General features: G+C 41.4%; 1 protein-coding gene across 1 annotated transcript in view; it reads left to right on the top strand.

Annotated features, from left to right (window-relative positions):
• The window catches only part of Bcar3 (BCAR3 adaptor protein, NSP family member), a 114,031-nt gene that overhangs the window by 35,477 nt on the left and 58,725 nt on the right, over positions 1-19,829 (top strand). The window contains exon 3 of the mRNA XM_005327713.4: positions 5,507-5,546. Within this exon, the coding sequence (XP_005327770.1) occupies positions 5,507-5,546 (40 nt within the window). The remainder of the gene's footprint in view (positions 1-5,506; positions 5,547-19,829) is intronic.

The following is a 19,829-nucleotide window of genomic DNA, read 5'->3' as shown; positions in this document are numbered from 1 at the left end:
ATAGAAGCACTCTCAGCTTCTAGAAAATAAAAATTGTACCATAGTACTAGTCAAGTACAGATTACACTTTAAAGGCATTTGTTTGAGGTCCTTTTTTAAGGCCTAAGATGCCAATTTATTAATTCAGAATAAGAAATACTGAAGACCTTTCTCTTAGGAACTTCCAACTTAGGGATATTATAAGTAATCAGGACAGTTAGGCCTGACTGCATCTGGGAATTGTTTCCATCTGAACCATCACGACAGCTAGACATGTTCATCCTACTGATATGTTGATTTGTATCCTCTGACCTATATCTCCCTATTCCCCCTCTCCAACTCTTGGTAACCACTGTTTTGTTTTCTATCCCTGCATACTTGAATTTTGCTTTTTGATTTTTGTATGTATGTTTGTTTGTTTGTTTGTTTTTGTTTTTGTTACTGGGGATTGAACTCAGGGGCACTCAACCACTGAGCCACATTCCCAGCCCTCTTTTGTATTTTATTTAGAGACAGGGTTTAAGTTGCTTAGTACCTCACTGTTGCTGAGGCTGGCTTTGAACTAGTGATCCTCCTGCCTCAGCCTCCTGATTGAATTTTGGTTTTGAGTCTAAAAAAAAGTGAGATCATGAAATGTTTTTCTTTCTGTGTCTAGCTAATTTGATGAAGCATAATGTCCTCCAGGCTCATCCAAGTGTGGTGAATGGCAAGATCTCATTCTTTTTCGTGGCTAAATAGAATCCCCCTGTGTATATAAACAGCACTGTTTCTTTAATCCAATCATCCATGCACAGACACTTAAGTTGCTTCTATATCCTGGCTTTTGTGAGTAACACTGCAAAGACAGGGAAGTTTCAGATAGCTTTTATGAGGCAGTGATTTCTTTTTCTTTGGGCATATACCCAGAGGAGGGATCACTGGGTCCTATTTTTAATTTCTTTGGAAATCTCCATACTGTTTTCCATAATGACTGTACCAATCTACATTCCCACCAACAATGTACACCCTTTGCCAATATTTGTTATCTTTTGACTTTTCAATAACAGCTATCCTGTAGGGTGTGGGGCAGTGTTTCATAGTAGTTTTGATTGGCACTTCCCTGATGATTCAGGATGTTGAGCACTTTTCATAGACCCATTGGCCATTTTGATGTTTTCTTTGGAGAAACGTCTATTCAGAGGTTTTGCCTGTTTTTAAATTAGATCATTTGCTTTTCTACTATTGAGTTATGTGACTTCAATATATGTTTTGATTATTAACCCTTTATCAGATAATGTGATTTGCAAATATTTTCCCAAGCCCATAGGCTGCTGTTCTACTTCATTGTTGCTTTTGTTGTGCAGAAGTTTTTTGGTTTTCTTGTTTGGTTGCAGGTGACCTGAGCTTTTGATATCTATGCTGCACATCTCAGGGTAAAAAAATTTGAGCCTGCAGCTGAAGCATGTACATTCATTCATTCAGACTGGTGATTCTCCAAGTGTGATCCATGACATGGCATTCATGAGACCCTGTTAGGGGATCTGTAAGATGTAACTTAACTTATAACGATAATAAGATGTTATTTGCCTTTTTCACTGGGTTGACATTTTCAGTGATGATACAAAAGCAATGCTGAATAAAAATGTTGGAACCTCAGTAGAAAGTAAGAATGCCACCAAATTGTGCCAGTAGTCATTGTATCCTCACCTCTGTGCTCTCAGAGTTAAAAAAAAAAAAAATTAAGATGGGGGATATGTTCATGGTAGAGTGCTTACTAGTATGTGCCAAGTCCTGGGTTTGCTCCCCATTACTTCCTGCCCCAGAAGAATTAGTTTCATTTAAGAATATCTGGTGAATAGATTAAAAAATTAATTTTCTTTTAAATAAGCCAATCCCCCAAAATCAAATGCCACCTGTTTTCTCTGATATAAGTATACTGATTCATAATGGAAATGGGGGGCAGTATGGGAGGACGAGACGAACTTTAGATAGGGCAAAGGGAATGGAGGAGGAAGGAAGGGGGCTTAGGGGTAGGAAAAACAGCGGAATGAGATAGACATCATTACCCTAAGCACATGTATGAAAACACGAATGGTGTAACTCTACCTTGCGTACAACCAGAGACATGAAAAATTGTGCTCTATTTGCATGATATGAGTTGAATTGCATTCTGCTGTCATATAACAAATTAGAATAAATAAAATAAAAAAATTTAAAAGTAAAATAATAAATTTCTTTTAAATTTAGATTTTTAAAGAATTTTTAACAATTTTGATTTTATTAAATCTAAAGTCTTAAATATCCTTTTCAAATTTACTGTAACAAGATGAAGAGGGGATTCATTCTCTGAGTGGGCACAATGCTCACTATAGCCATCGCCACCTCAGGATCTGGCCTGGACACTGTGCTCAGCCCAGCCCAGCCCAGCCCAGCTCATCCCAGCCAGTACTGGATACGTACCCCTTCCCAAGAGAATTTGAGGGTTAGACTGAGAACTAACTCATAGATGCAGTGAGTTTTCATGTGCATGTATAGAAAAAAAAAAGTTTAGAACTTGTGTTTAGAAGGAAACTTTAGCTTTCAAAAGGAAAAGGCACAACCAAATCTTATAGGAAGAACAAAGAACCTGAGCATAAATAAAGTTACTAAAATAATGACATGTAAGAGGCCTAAAAAAAGTTGAAATCATAAGTCATGACGAGTAGTCATCATATTTGACTAGTGTTTTCCCAAAAATGAATGAAATGAAATTCAAGGAAAATATTTAACAATGTTAGTGGTCAATGATAAAAATTCAGGTCTTCAAATGAAAATTAGAATTTTGGAAAACTTATACTATCATTAACTTGGTGGTCCCTAAAAATAATTTCTCTTATGAGATCAGTGGTGATATTAATAAATGTGATATTTGTGTGTGTGTGTGTGTTTTATAATTGAAATGGGTCAAAAATTGGGAGATCTGCATAACTCAGTAAAGCAGTGTTTTCCAGAGTTCTGATTACAGAATCACACATAAATAAAGGCACTCAAAGTGCAAGATAGATAGATATAATAGCTAATATGGTTTCAGACCATATTACAATTAACCTTTAGAAAACTATCACTTGTTTTTTGTTTTGATATCAAAGCAGAATAGCCATAACTACTGGAAAGCATATTAAAATATACCTCTCTTTTCCAATGACATCTGTATAAGGATTTCTTCCTTTATTTCAGCCAGCATATATCATATAACAGATTGAATGCAGTAGGCATGAAAATTTGGCTGTTTTCTACTAAGCCAGAAATGAAAAAGATTTGCAAAAATGTAAAATAATTTCACTTTTCTCAGTACATTTTTGTTATGAAAATTTTTTTGTTTTAAAATAGTTTTATGTAAACACATAATGCGTTATTTTTTAAAACTGAGTTGATAGACTGGGTGCAGTGACTCACACCTATAATCCCAGTAGCTCAGGAACTGGAGGTAGGAGGATCACAAGTTAAATGCCAGCCTCAGCAATTTAGTGAGACACTAAGCAACTCGGTGAGACCCTGACTCTAATAAAACACAAAATAGGTCTGGGGATGTTGCTGGCAGCTGGAAGTGGCTTAGTGGTTAGTGCCCCTGAGTTCAATCCCTGGCATCCCCTGCCAAAAAAAAAAAAAAAAAAAAATTGAGTTGGTAAAGATTTCAAAATTTCTCAGTAAAATTTCTAATGTCAATAATCAATAGATAGGACCCACATAAACAAAGGTTCTTTGAGTGTTAAAGAGATCCTAAGATCAAAAAATTTGAGAACCATCAATTTAGACAATACACACCAATACTTTTAACCTATGTAGGAAGGCACATATATTAGTATGTAAAGTACATTTTAAGTATACATAAAAATCAAAATATGAAGATGAAAACAACATTTCAGTGGTTCCAACATTTTTCTGTACCACCAGGGCCAGAAAATTTAGGTCTGCAATCCTAATATGTTAATTCACTAAAGAATCGAGTTTCCAAGAACTCTAAGGGGAAGCACAGTCAAAATGGTGCCGACAGAGTTTTAGTGACTGGCAGGGTAGTTCAATGAAACCACAGCCTGATGACATTAGCACTCTCTCCAGAATGCAGCACTGCACAGCACTGACATTACAGAGCCCCATAAAGCAGGGTGCCGTGTCCCAGTGGACAGGTGCCTGGTGAATAACAGCTTGAAGGCAGAGTACACCTCCAGTGAAGGCTTTGAAAGGCTGATTCATATCCCTCTTTGATAAGAATGCAACCAGGGTTTGTGAGCTTAAGCCCTTCTCTGACTCTTTGGCCCTATAAAGGGACGAACCTAATCTATTTGCATGCAAAGGCGCATCTCAGATGAGCTGGCTTCTGCGTTGTCCCAAATGAACAATCAAATCATGTGAGGAGAGCTGGGATTGCACCTATTTTCCACCACAAGACCAAGACCCCTTGTACCCCGGGCAGTAGCCACGCTCAGAAAAGGAGCACTACAGCCTCGCTACAGCCAGAGAAGTGGTCCACTGGAGCCCGTTCAGGGCTGAGCTCAGCCTTGCTCAGGGAGCTGCTTGTCAGTGGGGATCCCCTGTCTTCCAAGGGATGTGGTCTTTATGTCACTATGCTAAGATACCTTCCTTCCCCTTCAGAGGAGAGACTAGGCGTTAGAGCTACTCTGTCCTTTTTAAATGATCTCTGTGGGGCCAGGCTGATTTTCTGAAGTCTCTGAAGGTGGCTGTCTTTCCCACTGTGGGAGACACTGCACTGTGGGAGACCCTGCCAGCACTGCAAACATTTGCTCTCTTGTCTCCCTCTTCCTGCTGCCTTAGTCATACCTTTCGACCTTTCCACTTTCTATAATAATTCACCCTTTCGAGCCACCTGCTGCTGTTTACTTCTGATTGTCTCGCTGATCCTAGCGTATTATTACAGTGGACTTAAGAGTAGACATTACATGGGGGATAACACTGAGGCACCAGAGAAAATTAGAGTGCATCAGCCAGGTTTACATCAACGGTGGGTAGCAGCCAGTGACAAGAAGAGTGTGATGTGATGTGGATGAGAAACAGACCTGGGAGGGACTCACCCAGGTGCTGGGCAACCTTGGGCAGCTGCCCCACCCGCCTGAGCCTCTATTTCCTTAACGTCAAAGTAAGCAAGCATAGCTGCTGGGTGGGGAGCATCGGGGTTTAACCAAGTATTCAAAGATGCTGCATGTTCTGATACCCAGTCCCACTTTACGCTCACCTCTGTCCCCCCCGGAGCTCTTTGCTTCCAACTTTGAGACTAGTTTTTATGCTTGAGTGAACCTAGAATTGTCACATACAAATCGTCTAACATTGTGAAGCCCAAACTGGACAGGAAAATATGAGGTCACGGTAGCCCACCCTCTCTCATGAAAGGAATCTGCCTGTGTTCTGACTTCCTTACCTGTCTGTCTGACTGTCTGAGAGGTGGATACTCAGCTTTAACTTACATGAATAGGGTGAAATAATGTTAGACACACTTTACTCCCTATAAGAACATGTTGTTCCTAATTGTTCTCATTTGTTTTTTTCTTTTCAGGGATCCACATCTTCTGGACCCAACTCTGGAATATGTGAAGGTAGGAAACTGTGATTTAACATGTAGTCATGACCCTGTGTGATAGATTTCCCATTTCTAACGCAGTGTTGTGGAATCATGCTGCAGTCTGGCTTATGTAGAAAGCTCGTAGTAATGTCTAAAACAACCAGAGAAGAATTGATTTTCTTTGGCATGAGGGTCTTGTGTCCTCCTATTACAGGTCTACAGTCTTTCTACACACACCCCTTTATGACTTAGATGTATTTTAAAATTTAGGGTTTTTTTTTTTTTAAGAAAGATATGACTTAGATATGTAATACCCCCAAGGTGGTATGAGGTCAGCACCCCACAATCAAATTCATTAATTTTGGCAGTGACAGGTAAGAATATTCACACTGAGTGGGATAAACAGATGATTTTATATAGCTCCGGACACATTTCGTCACTAAATGAGCTCTGTTTAGTTTTACTGCCAAATGAGTTCTTTATAAATTTGTTTTGGTTTTCAGAGCTTTTTTGGATTTTAGAATGGTAGATGAGGAACTGTTTACCTCCTGTGGAGGACTGAAGCCTCCCTGAGGTTTTATGAGCCGTTCTTCCCTTTCAAACAGCCATCCTCTTGTTTGGTGGCTAATCTGAGATGAGTAGTAAGATGGTACTTTCCAGTGGGGCCAACAGTCAGTGCTTCTAAATAGTCAGCCCTTTCAGCCCTTCTAAACAAAGTTTCCCTTTAGAGCAGAAAGAAAAGATATTTTTCACTTTTTCCTTCGGCCCTCCCCACATTTTTTGGCTGTGTCTGTTTGCTTTATCTTGTGTTTGAATTGTAATTAAACCTGGTACCTGCTACAGAAGAGTGAAGTGTGATCTGTCACTCTTGGATTTATGATAGTATGTATTGTTATTTTTTTAGGAAATTTCATGGCGTGAGTTAGGATGTAGGCTTCCCCCACCCCAGGAGCCATGTTCTGTCTTCATTATTCAAAGGGCATCATCCAGATTTCAAACCATTGAGGCCTGTTGCTTTTCTTTGTACCTATACCTTCCCCAGAGTTCTGGCATTTCCTCTCATTTAGACCAGAGGTAAAGATGGGAAAAGAGAAAGCACCAATTGTACCACCTGACCATGCAGGGCAGTTAATATGAAGTGGGTCGTAAATGGAGGTGGATATTGTTTTTTCCCCATCTTACACTGAGTAATGTCAGAGCTGTTTTTACTGCAGCAAGTGTGTAATCCTGAGCCATCAGGGCCACCAAACCAGAATTTGGTCTGTTTTATAAGCAGTGGGCCTGTTCTCTCCTGGAGATATCATGTATTTCTGTGTAGGTTGTGCTTTGCTGAGCATTAAGGGTGCTATTCACACCCTAGGATTTGACTTGAATGGCATTAAAAAATGTAACCTAGGATTATGCAGAATGTAAATCCCAGCGACCCTGTAAAAAATCACTCCATTCCTTGTTTCAGAGATTGTCTCCCACAGTACCCCCAGTTACCTTTGATCTTTATTTACTCCAATAACTCAGTTTTTTTTTTCTTTTACGAAAGTCCAACCCTGTCAGGCATGGTGGTGCCCACCTGTAATCCCAGTGACTCAGGAATACACTTTAAGGCACCAGCTAGCACTGATTTATGAAGCCTTCATGGCGACAGGCAGCCAGGCTCCAAAGGGCAACGAAGTCTGGAAGTGGCCCAAGAAGACTGACACATAGGCCCCTTTGGACCTTGAGGTCAGAGACCTCTATGAATGGGCTTCCAGAGACTTATTGGAAGACCTTTAAGGCAAGTTCAAAGCCAGCCTCAGCAACTTAGCAAAACCCCTGTCTCAAAATAAAAAATAAAAATGGTTGGGAATGTGACTCAGTGGTTAATCACTCCTGGGTACAAAAGAAATTAAAAAATAAAATAAAAAGTCCAAGATCCTTTTAAGATAATGCAGTGATGGATTCTACAGTTAAACATAGAAATTTTAGAGTGGCCTGTTTTAGTACAGTAGTTCGTCCCCTTTATATATGGTTTTAGTTATCTGACGTCAACCATGGTCCAAAATAATAAATGAAAACTTGCAGAAATTTAAAAATCCATAAGTTTTAAATTGCCCATGTTTCTGCATAACGTTTTAAAGTCTTGCTCTGTCTTGCTCCATCCTGCTGGGGGGGGGAATCATCCCTCGGTCTGGCATATCTACACTGTGCATGCTATCCATCCATGAGTCGTTTAGCCATCTCAGCTATCACATTGACGGTCATGGCACTGCAGTGCTGTGTCACATAACCCTCATGTTACTTAATGGTCCCAAAACATAAGAATTCCCATGTAAAGGAAGCACTGGGTCATAAAACACGGAAGGGCAAATTAACACTGGTACTATGTGACAACCCTGCAGGGCACATAGGAAAAACATAGTACAATACGTAGAGTTTGATCCTGTTGGTGAGTCCAGACGTCAATTTGATGTCTCCAGAGTGTATTCTTCAAGGATAAGGGGGCTACCATATTAACGACTGAGTCTAGTTGATGAATATGCATCACCATCAGTTGAATTGTATTGACTAAGAAGAGATGCAGTCATTGTCCTTGTCTACCATTTATCTCAACTCCTCTCTCTCTTCCCTGGCAGTGAGACATGGAGGCTCAGAGGGTCATTTTCAAGGTCTTGTTGAGGTATTCTGCAGGTTGCTTTTCCCTCCTAACCTGATCTGGATCTTATCAGAACCTTAAAATGTGTCCTTCCTAAGTGCAAAACAAAGTTTGTTTTCCTTTCTCATTTTTGCCCTTGGTCTAGAGAGATGGCTTGGGGATTTGTTGGTTCAATGTGGAGGGTTTTTGTTTGCTTTCATGGGCAATAAGTCTCTAGAAGCCCATTCATAGAGGTCTCTGACCCCAATGTCCAAAGGGGCCCATGTGTCAGACTTCTTGGGCCACTTCCAGACTTCGTTGCCCTTTGGATCCTGGCTGTTTGTGCCATGAAGGCTTCATAAATCAGTGCTAGCTGGTGCCTTGTGATTAGAGGTTGACTGAAGATAAAGTAAGGGAGGTGAGAGAGTTGTCCATACAAAGAGACCCAGTTTGTCCCCTTGACTTTGAGCTGATTTTTCCCCTACAATCCTCCAGTTCCTTTAATGCCTTCTGGGTATGGAGAAAAGTGGAAAATTTATGTGAAATATGCTGCATCACGAAGGGCCCTTCTGGCAGGGTTATATCTACTGGCCTAAAAAATAAGAGTCAAGATGCCAAATTTTTAAGGGATTCATTGTGACCATGACTGGGGAGCAGTCTGATCTCTGCCTAAGTCTCTTTGGGCAATGGAATCACCCAGCTGTGGCCAAGGGACAGCAGAACTAATCCTCTTAGGAGTTCCAGTCCCGTGTGTCCCTCACTGTCTTTTAGTGTTGCTCTCCTCCCTGCAGGAGACTTTTGAACCATCCTCACCAGATTTCCCCAGTGCCCAGACAGGAAGCCAGTTCTGGGACTGCTTGCTGCCTCCTTGAATCTGGGGGAGACAGGGCACAGAGGCTGGCCCCCATAGCTAGTGGGGCTGGGACTACAGTCCATAGCGCTGGAGAGAGGAGAATCCAAAACTCAGTCCTGTCCAGTCTGTATTCCGTGTCCTGTAGCACCATGTAGGGTTTGTAGTGCAAAACATTAATGTGGCGTGAAAGGGACCAATCTCTGGGTTGCTTAGTTACTGCAGTTCTTCCCAGTGTGGAATGAAGGGAGCCCTGCAAGGCTGGGAAGCCCCAGGGCTCTTTGGGAGTGGGGGATTCTTTTATGTCTGGACTCCTGCTGGGCCTCCCAATAGCATCCAGACCCTAAAGGTTCAATTTGGTGTTCCTATGTGATAGGAAAATAAATAAAAGATCCATAGCCCAGGGAATTTGGAATCTCCTTCCTGTTTCTGAGACTTTAATTCTGGCCTCTGGAGGAGGAGAGTTTTGGAGTTTTTCATGGTGATCCTTGTTTTGTTTTTCTATTTTTCTACTTTTTTTTTCTGTCTCTCCTCACTATTTTTTTTCCACAGTAGCTCAAAACACAGTCATTTTAAAAGTCTGATTTTAACTGTTTTGTATAATCATGAAGCCCTTTTCTGTCTTCAAATAAAACTGATCCTTTTTCACTATATCTGAAAGAAAACGCTTCTTCCAGATGGGAAAGCAGAAATCTCTTTGGTAGCTCCCCCTTCCTCCTCTGCCTACTGTGTGGAGATTGACTTGGTTGGTGGTGCACGGCTCTGGAATTTTCCTCTGCGTACCTAGCATACCTGATCTTAGATAAAAACCAACATTTTTTTTTTTTTTAATAGGAGGAAACTGATTTTAGAGGAGGAGCCCTGGGCATAGCTAGGAAGCAAGAGCTTTGAATTTGAGGCTGTTCAGTCTACTTAATCCCCCTTTGAATTTGCTGTATTTTCACTCCCATTAAAATGTATTTATTTCCTAGACATGTGTCAGATGGTTGCTTAAAACATTTGTTAAAATAGTTCTGTTAAAATATTAATAATTGGTCATAAATTAATGTTATTAATTGGTCATAGCTCAGTGTATTCCCCTTTCCAGATGGGGGGGGGCCCATAGAGACGTCAAGTAACACACCCCTGGTGTGTCCCCCAGGGAGGGGAGCTGGGTCCACACGCTGGCTCTAATTAGCAGTGTGACCCTGGACCTCCCAACAAGTACAAGACCTTGAGGCGGGCTCTTGTTCCTTTTAGCTGAATGTTTTTAGGAATCTGTATACCTGTGACAGACTGGAGGGGACGATTATTTAGCAAGTGGTAAAGAGTTCTTAGTCATGTTCTCACCTCTTCCCATTCCTGGGATTGGGATTGAATCCAGAGGTACTCTATCACAGAGCTCCATCCCCAGCCCTTTTTAAAATTTTACTTTGAGACAGGATCTTACTAAGTTGCCAAGGCTGGCCTCAAACTTATGATCTTCCCGCCTCCCGCTCCTGACTCACTGGGATTACAGGTGTGTGCCACCACATCCAGCTATGCTGTCACTCTTGATCATGAAGGTGCCATATTGATCGGAGCAAAGGTGGTATTGAAGCCAGATTTAAAATTAGGTAGTCAGTGTAGTTAGGTAAATCGGGTCTAATATCGAGTGAAATCTAAAATGGAGGCCATGTTGAGAATGAATTTCTGGAAAAGTTGAGCAACTCTCGGCATGTTAATGAAGTCCAGGAAACAGCCCCCAGCAGATTTGAAGATAGCCCATCCCAAAGAAGTGTTAATGAACAGCAAACTTGAAGATGCTGCCTCAGAAGTCCTTCCTGCCCAGATTACTTCTTTGGCCCACCTGTGTCCCATCCCTCGGGACTTCCCACCTACATTCCATCACCAAAACTATAAAATGGAGAGACAACCGCACTTCCACGGATTCCATCTCTTGGGTCCCCTTCTTTCTCTGGGAGAAGTCTTTTCTGCTGTCCTTTAATAGACTTCTAATTTTCCACTCTGACCTTGCCTCGGCGTGCTTCTCTGGTGTTATTCTTCATGATCCATCGTTTCACTTTTGTAACCCCCTTTGAATCTATAAAAACTTCTATTTTCATTCTTTTACCATTCTTTTAATTTTTTTCATCCAGCAGCTACTTGAAGCTTCAAGAGTTGCCCACCCCCCCTTGCACTAAATTTTATAAATTCATATTATTTCCTATCTCATTCCCTTTTATACCTATCTTTCTTTTTGTGCTAAAGATTAATTCTTCTTAGCCTCTTGGTTCACAGGGCCGACAGTAAAGAGTCTCTGTTCTGTGGGTGGGTTAAAGTGTCTCGTTTTGTTTTTAAGAGAAAGAAGTGATTGGCAAGGGCAGAACTAGGTGGTTGTCTTCTAGGAAAAAAATGTTTACTATAGATTCCATTTTAAAATACACTGCCTATAAGAAAAAAAAAATTGAAAAATCTAGGGAAGTAGAAAAGAAAATTTGGAATGCCTGCGTTTTCAAATTAGCCAGGAGTACACAAGTGATTTTTGGTGGGCAGACTGTGAACAGCACAATGTGGGCCACAGACAAAGGCCTGCTCTCCAGGCGACCGCAGAAGCAAGTGTCAGGACGGAATGCAGCCTTTTGTTCCTGGCTAGGTTCCTAGTGAACAAATATCCTCTTTCTTTTGTAGTCACCCTTGGGGGGATTCTTGTTAGACCCACTTCTGAGCTCTCATAAAACAACTTGCAGTCCCTGAGCTCCTTGCAGGTTGGGAGAAGAAAGGACAAGACTGGAACTGTTGTCCTGAGTTGGGGACCAGGGCCCTTGCTTCAGAGCACAGTGGAGCCCAGAGAGGCTTAAAAAGCTGTCTTTTTGTGGCGTTAACCCTCAAATGCTCCTTCCCAGAGGGTCTTCTAACTATAGACATGAGTCTTCCCCAGCTCAGATCTCAGCAAGGCCATTTCCTGCAGTCGGCTAGGGATACATTAGGTCACCCAGAAGATTAAAAGAGGAGTAATTATGCGAATTCCAGCGCCAAGAATAAGTGCCCTGGCTGTAGGAGAAGGGGCCGGGTTCCTTCAGCTCTCCTTTTGTGCTCAACATGGCCGCAGCCATGGTCACAGTTAAATAGCTGCCTTTGAGGAAAAGTCTTTTCTTGGGCAGGAAAACAGGCCAGCCTGCTCTGAATTAGCCAGCTAACAGAGTCCTCATGAAAAGGACTTACAAAAACAAAGGCACCCTGTACATTCCGTGAGATTTTAACAAGTTATATGAACCAAATAATGGCCCGATTGGCTGGCTCTGCAGGTTTTTGCCTGAGTGTGCACATCCACAGAGCCAGCCCTGTCCCCTGTGGGACCAGAGATCAAACACTGCCAGCAGTGAATGAGAAACAGCCCTGGCTCGCTCTGGGCCCGCATTCAGAGGAGTAAAAGGGAGAGAGTGCCCATCCAGCCACCCCCCAGTCGGCCCCCGCAGCTTTCTCTGCAGATATACTTGGGAAGTTGAGTGTTACTGCAGTTTTAGAAATTTGCTGAGGCAGGGTGGGAAGGCAGAAGAATTGGGGTGGAGGACAGAATCTCATTCAGTGGAATCTTATCCGACAGGTCTGTGAAAATGTGGCCACTTATAAAAAGGAAAACCTTATCATAAGAACAGGTCCATATAAAAGTCATTCTGTACATATTTATAGTGACATTATTCATCGTTAACAAAAACTAGAAACAGCCCAAATGTCCTTCAATTGGTGGACAGTCTGTAGGACACCCACACAGTGGCATACTATTCAGCCATAAAGAGGTACAGCCTATTGATACACACAGAACCATGAATGAACCTCAGATGCATCATGCTGAGTCAAAATAGACAGCCAATGATACTTTAGGTAAACTTAAAGCAACAGAAAACAAATAAATGGTTGAAAAGCATTTGGGGGGAAAGTTCTCTGTTAAAGGGAACTTTTTGGAACGATAGAAATTGCTTGATTGTGGTGATAGTTACCATACTGACCATTTATCAGAGCTTGCAGAATTGTACTAAGAAGCATGGTACTTACCAAGTGTAAATTATATTCAGTAAGCCTGACTTTAAAAGGCAAGCCAAGAAACTGAGCATGGTGGTGCACTTCTGTAATCTCAGTGGCTCAGGAGGCTGAGGCAGGAAGATCTCAAGTTCAAAGCCAGACTCAGCAACTTAGCAAGGCTGCTAAGCAACTTAGCAAAACCCTGTCTCTAAATAAAATATAAAAAGGTCTGGGGATGTGACTCAGTGGTTAAGTGCCCCTGGATTCAATCCCTGGTGCCCCCAAAAAGAAAAGCAAGCCAAGGGCTGGGGATATAGCTCTGTGGTAGGGCACTTACATATAGCATGGCCCTGGGTTCCATCCTCCGCACTGAAGTGGGGAGGAGCTAAAACCTTGTATTTTAGCTGTTAAGTGCCGCTACCACAGGAGATGGCCTGCATCAGTGAGACCAGATCTCTGTTCAGATGCAGAAAGTGCTACACTTACAGATTTTTTTTCCGTATGGGCTCACTCAGTTATTTCCGAGCTTCATAGCATGTGTTCCTAATTGTTCAGTCTAGTCAGACCAGGTAGGAGGGAACCATTATCAAGAGCCTAATCTAAGAGAGAGGCAGTGGAAATGGAAAGGCCAGGTGCCGGAGGCCTTTTAGAGAATTAAGACCCATTTTATTAGGCAAGTTGACAGATCCTGGCAGGACCTGAATGGAGCAGGTGAGGGAACGAAACGGAAGCAGGGGCAGTTCCAGAGTTCACACTCGGTCCTGGCCTCTTGCCAAAAGCCACTCAGAGGGAAGGAGAGTTCCATGTGGAATCGTGTTCTCCCTGGGCCTTCGGAACGTGATGTTCAAGATAATTCAAACCCTGGAGCTGCCCTCAGAGGTGCCTGAAGGAAGCTGGTCTGCCCAGTGGGTAGAGTAGGGCAAATTCACATTCCACTTGAACTTGTGTTCTGTGCTGCAGGCTTCCCTTGAGCTGAGGCACCACCCTCCCTGGCTTAAGGTTCTTCTGAGGCCCCAAAGAGCATGAGAGGTGGTAAAGACACTGGGAACCAACAGGCAAGCAAGAGTTGAAACTGGGGCTTCTGAGAGGACTCCAAACTGAACATGAAATCCAAGGTGGTCTGTCTCCCTCTAGCCTCACCTCCTGCCGTCCCCTTTAGTCTCTCAGTCCATTGTCCTGGCTTTCCCTGCTGCCTCTGGTTCTTTACCTTCTCCTTGGCCTAGAAGATTTTTCTGAAGCAGAGCCACTGTTTGGTTTGAAGTGGGTTCTAGTATGTTGTGGGCAGAACTGTGTCCCTTGAAAAAAATCTGTTGAAGTCCTAACCCCTAGTACCTGTACATGTGACCTTGAAGTCCTAACCGCTAGTACCTGAACATGTGACCTTGAAGTCCTAACCCCTAGAACCTGTACATGTGACCTTATTTGGTCAGAGGGTCTTTGCAGATATAACCAAATTAAGATGAGGCCCTCCGAAAAGATATGTTGAAATTCTAACCCCAGTACCTGCAAATGAGACCTTATTTGGAAATAGGATCTTTGCAGATTAAGTAATCAAATTCAGATGATGTCATATTGGATTAGGGTTTGCCCTAATCCCATGACTGGTATCCTTGTAAGAAAGGAATTTGGGGTTTTTGTTTTATTTTGTTTGTTTATCTTGTTACTTCCCCCACCTCTATTTACCTTTCGTTTCTTTACCCATTCATTTATTTTTTTTCTAACACAATGAGCAGCTTTGAAACCAGTTACCCAACCTGAGACTAGAATATTGACAATTACTTAAACTGCCCAAGCTCTCCTATCAAAGAAATATTAATTCTATTTATTTCTATAATATGCAAGAATCCAAGTGTGTAGGTAGCATTTCTGTAGTTCTCTTTATTTGGGTTTGGAGTTTTTTTTTTGTGTGTGTGTATGTGTATGGTTGTGGCTAGAAGTAATAATGGAATTTGGACACAGAGACACAGACACACAGGGGGAATGCCTTGTGACAACAAATGCAGAGATTACAGGGATGTGTCCACAAGCCAAGGACAACCCAGGATCACCGGTGACCTCCAAAAGCTAGGAAAAGGCAAGGAAGTCTTCTCCCCTGGAGCCTTTGGAGAGACCATGCTCTGCTAATACTCTAGCCTCCAAATAGTGAAAGAATACATTTTTATTTTAAAGTCACCAAGTCTGTGGTCGTTGGTCATTCCAATCCTAGGAAGCTAATGCAAATTCAAAACCCCATCTCGACCCCATTTCTTGGTTGTGTGACCTTGGGCAAATTACTGAAATTCTCTAGAGTTCGGTTTCCTTAACAGTAAATGGGAGAATCTGAGGATTAAATGAGTTAATACAGGTTAAGTTCGTAGCACAGTGCCTGGTATATAGTAAATTCTAGTTAGTGATGGTCACTCCAGCTCTCAACCATACTCTGTTGTCATTGTCTCAGGAAGACCTTCTCTGGCTTCCCTACTGAAAGCAGCCTGCCCATCACTGTCCCAGACTCTCTATACCGTCCGCATAGCACTTGTCCCAGATTTTGTTTATTTACTCTAAACAAACAAAAACAAACAAACACTTCTCACTAGAATGTGAGTTCTGAGGGCCAGGACCTTTTCTTGTCCTCTTAGTGACACCACAGATGCAAAGAGCATTTAAATAGAGGGAAGTGAGAATAAAATTATTACAAAGATCTTTGTTTCCCAAGCCAAGCAACACTGATGTCTCAAAAAAGATTTCTAGAAATTCTTCAGTGTTTCTGTTTCAAGACAGTGAAGAGGTTCCCACGCCTGACCTCAGCCTACTCTCATTTTCTCTTGCTAACTTCAGACAGAATGAAAATGTGGGGTCACTGTCATGACCTTAAAGACTCACCTATTAATCAGAGAGATACATTGATTTTTAGAAATGTAATTCTGGCAACCTCTGTGGATCATCCCCGTTAGGAGACCTTGCTATCAACAATATGGACCCATTATTTGCCTGGGCACCAAATGTGAGGTGACGATTTTTCTGTGTTGGAATCGTTTGCTGTTGTACTCTGCCCTCTAGTGGTGATCAGGTGTCTCAAGCGTGCATTGGACTACAATTCAGTTTCTAAATATTTTGAGAGCTTTTAATATTAAATATAATCGTGTGCCATGATATTTCAACTTCAGAAAGAAGGGATGTGTTTACCACATATAAAGAAAGCAAAAGGGGAGCTGGAGTGGTAGCTCAGTAGTAGAGCGCTTGCCTAGCATATGTGAGGCACTAGGTTCGATTCTCAGCACCACCTAGAAATAAACAGAATAAAGACCCATCAACAACTAAAAAAATATTTCAAAAAATTTTAAAAAGGCAAAAGGGGTTGTATTTACAATATGTAAAAATATATGGCTTTATATAAAAGGCAGATTAAAGCTGTCAAGGCATTATACTGATAGAATTGTCTAATATTCTTGAAAAAAGGGCTCTAAAATGTTACAGTACTAATATACAGGAATTTTGAGGAAGGGAATGGCATTTGGCCTACAGTTTTACCTATGATAACCAGGAAGTTTCCTTGGAAGAACTTGTATTTGGGTTGTGATTTGAGATCTGAAACACACACACACACACACACACACACACACACACACCACCCTGGCAACTCATCAAGAAGGAAGTTGGTATTACACAAGGCAGAGGATGGATGTCAGCACATTCAAGATTGAGCACGGAGACCCTGCACCCATGGATCAGTGTGTACCCAGACAATGAATGGGACAGAGCAGTAGGAGTCCTAGGGGAAGCAGGTTCTCTCATATGCCTTGAATGGAAGTGAGGAAGCTTCAAGTGTTCTTGGGAAACTGAGAAAAGATGGTCAATTTGTTAGGAGAATGAGGTTGAGTTTGAGAAGAATTTTGTTTATTTGTTGTAAAAATAATGTATAGCCATATATTGCTTTGAAAACTTTTTTTTTAATTTGCTTTAATTAGTTACACATAAGAGTAGAATGCATTTTGATACATCATACGTAAATGGAATATAACTTTTCATTTGTCTGGTTGTATATGATATAGAGTTACACAGGTTATGTAATAATATATTCACAAAGGGTAATAATGTACGATTCATTCTACTATCATTCCTGCCCCCATACCCTTTCCCCCCCTTCACTACCCTCTGTATAGTCCAAAAAACCTCTTTTCCCATCTCCCCATGCCTTATTATGAATTAGCATCTACATATTAGAGAAAACATTCAACCTTTGGTTCTTTGGGATTGGCTTATTTTGCTTAACATAATATTCTCCAATTCCATCCATTTATGGCAAATGAATGCCATAATTTCCTTCTTCTTTAAGGCTGAGTAATATTCCATTGTCTGTATATACCACAGTTTCTTCACACATTCATCTGTTGAAAGGCACCTAGGTTGGTTCCACTTTGCAGCCTTTTTTGTTATACATTATTCTGTGTTAGCTCTGTGGTTTCAACTCCTTCTTTTGAATGGCTCTGTGGTACAGTTTGAGCATCCCTAATCCAAAAATTTTAAATCTAAAATGCTTCAAAATCTGAAACCTTTTGAGCATCAACTCTTAATGCCAGAAATGGAAAATTCTATGCCATGAAGCTTTGTTTCTTGCACAAAATTATTAAAATATTGTATAAAATTATCTTCAGGAGATTGTGTGTGTGTGGAGGGTATATATGAAACATACATGAGTTTCATGTTTATACTTTGGTCCCATCTCCAAGATAACGTCATTATAAATATGCAGATATTCTAAAATCTGAAAAACTTTGAAACATGAAATACTTCAGCAGTTGTTTCATATAAGGGTTACTCAGCCTGTGTTCTATTATATGAAATTCAGTTATATTTAAACCAGTTTCCGACTGACATTTGCCCTGTCTGATTTTGAATTTGGGATCCTCCAGCCTCAGCCTCTTGAATGCTGGGATTACAGGTACGCACCAGGTCCCACTGGGGTTAGGATTTATGAGGGAGGGGTAAGTAAGCTCTAATGTCTAAGAGCAAAAGAAAGCCAAAGGCGTGTGGAGCCAGAGCCTGCCTTTTCCAGAGTGGAGCAACAGGAAGCCAGAGGGGCTGGAAGGATGAACTTGAGCTGTTGTAGGGGAGGCTGATGTGACCCAGTAAAGAAGCGGGGGCTCAAGGCAGGTTGCTAGGCCTTCAGGGCAAAGTAAGGACTTTAAAAAAAATTTTTTTTTCCCCAGTACTGAGGCTTGAACAAGAAACACCTCACCTCTGAGCTTCACCCTCAGCCCTTTATTTATTGACTTATTTACTTCCTTACCTACTTATTTTGAGACCGGGTCTCACTGCGTTGCCAAGGCTGGCCTCAGCTTCCTGAGTCACAGGGATCTCAGGCCTCCTCCTTCACTGTGCCCCTGAGGACTTTAATTTTTACAAAGTGACGTGGGAAGCTGTCCCAAGTTCACTGTGGCTTCTGTGTTGCTAGTAGATTTCAGGGGACCTGCCATGGCCGGGAAGGTGGTGGAGAAGGTGGGTGTGTACTATGAAGGCAGAGCCACGGGGGTTTCCTGATGGACTGGATGTGGGGGGTGAAGGGAGGAGGGGAGCTAGGGGAAGAGTGCTCTTGCTGTCCACCGAGATGGCTTGCTTGCGTTTGTGAAAGAATTCCCTCTAAGATGAAAACGTAGGAGGAGAATGATTAAGTGTTGGATAAAAACGGGACAGAATAAATGTCCTGACAACTAAGAGGACGTTCTTGTCCCTCACATTTCTCTGTCTACAAGTTTCCTTCACCAGTGTTTTATGACACAGTTGCTTGTAAAATTAAAATACCTCACTATTTTTATATCTTAGTTTATCCTATAAATATGATGCTGAAAATTTGTGGCTCAATCAGAATTATCTAAAACAAAGAGCTTACACATTTTAGGGAAGAATTCTTAAACTCTTTGGTCTCACGATCTCTTTACATTCTTCAAAATGAATAAGGATCTAAAAAGCTTTTGTTATGTGGTTTGTAGCAATTTATGTTCATCATGTTAGAACTTAAGATGGAGGAATTTTTAAAATATTTTCTCAATTCATTTTTATTTAATGAACATTTCGTATTTAATTATCTTACTCATTTTAATCTAATAAACCTCTTACACAGAAGAAAAATAGCATATTGTTATGAAAAAAAAAATCTTTCTCCAAGACAAAAAAAAAAAAAGTTTAGTGGTAAGGATGGCATTGTTTTACATTTTTGCAAATGTCTTTAGTGCCTGGCCTAATAGAACACAACTTGATTCTTACACCTGCCTTAGCATTCTGTCTGTTATGTTATGTTGTTTTGGTTGAACGCTGAAGAAACTCTGGCCTCACGTTGATATGTAGTTCAAAAAAAAAGAAGTTTGTTTGTTTGTTTGTTTAACTTTTTTTTTAGGTGAAGACAGATACAATACCTTTATTTTATTTATTTTCAAGTGGTGCTGAGGATTGAACCCCATGTCTCACACATACTAGGCAAGTGCTCTACCACTGAGCTACAACCCCAGCCCAAAAGAAAAGTATTTTAATAACCTTTTCCAATAATTATAGATACTATTTGATACTCCCTTGGGGTGGGGGTGCTGGTTACTGGGGCTTGAACCCAGGGGCGTTTAACCACTAAGCCACATCCCCAGCCCTTTATATTTTTAAATTTGAAACGGGGTCTCACTAATTGCTTAGGGCCTCACTAAATTGCTGGGGCTGGCCTTGAACTTGCAATCCTCCTGCCTCAGCTTCCTGAGTCGCTGGAATTTCAGGCCTGCACCACCACACCTGGCTGCTGTAGTTCCTTAAGACTGATTGCAAAATTGAGTCTGAAATCATACTGATGGTCTTTTCACTCTGTTCCTTTAAAATCCATTGGTCTACCTTCCTCGAAATCTGAGTGCATCACTTAC

The sequence above is a fragment of the Ictidomys tridecemlineatus genome, chromosome 11, assembly GCF_052094955.1.
Source record: "Ictidomys tridecemlineatus isolate mIctTri1 chromosome 11, mIctTri1.hap1, whole genome shotgun sequence".
Taxonomy (NCBI): domain Eukaryota; kingdom Metazoa; phylum Chordata; class Mammalia; order Rodentia; family Sciuridae; genus Ictidomys; species Ictidomys tridecemlineatus.
The sequence above is the reverse complement of the archived record's forward strand: the minus strand, read 5'-3'. Positions and strand labels throughout refer to the sequence as shown.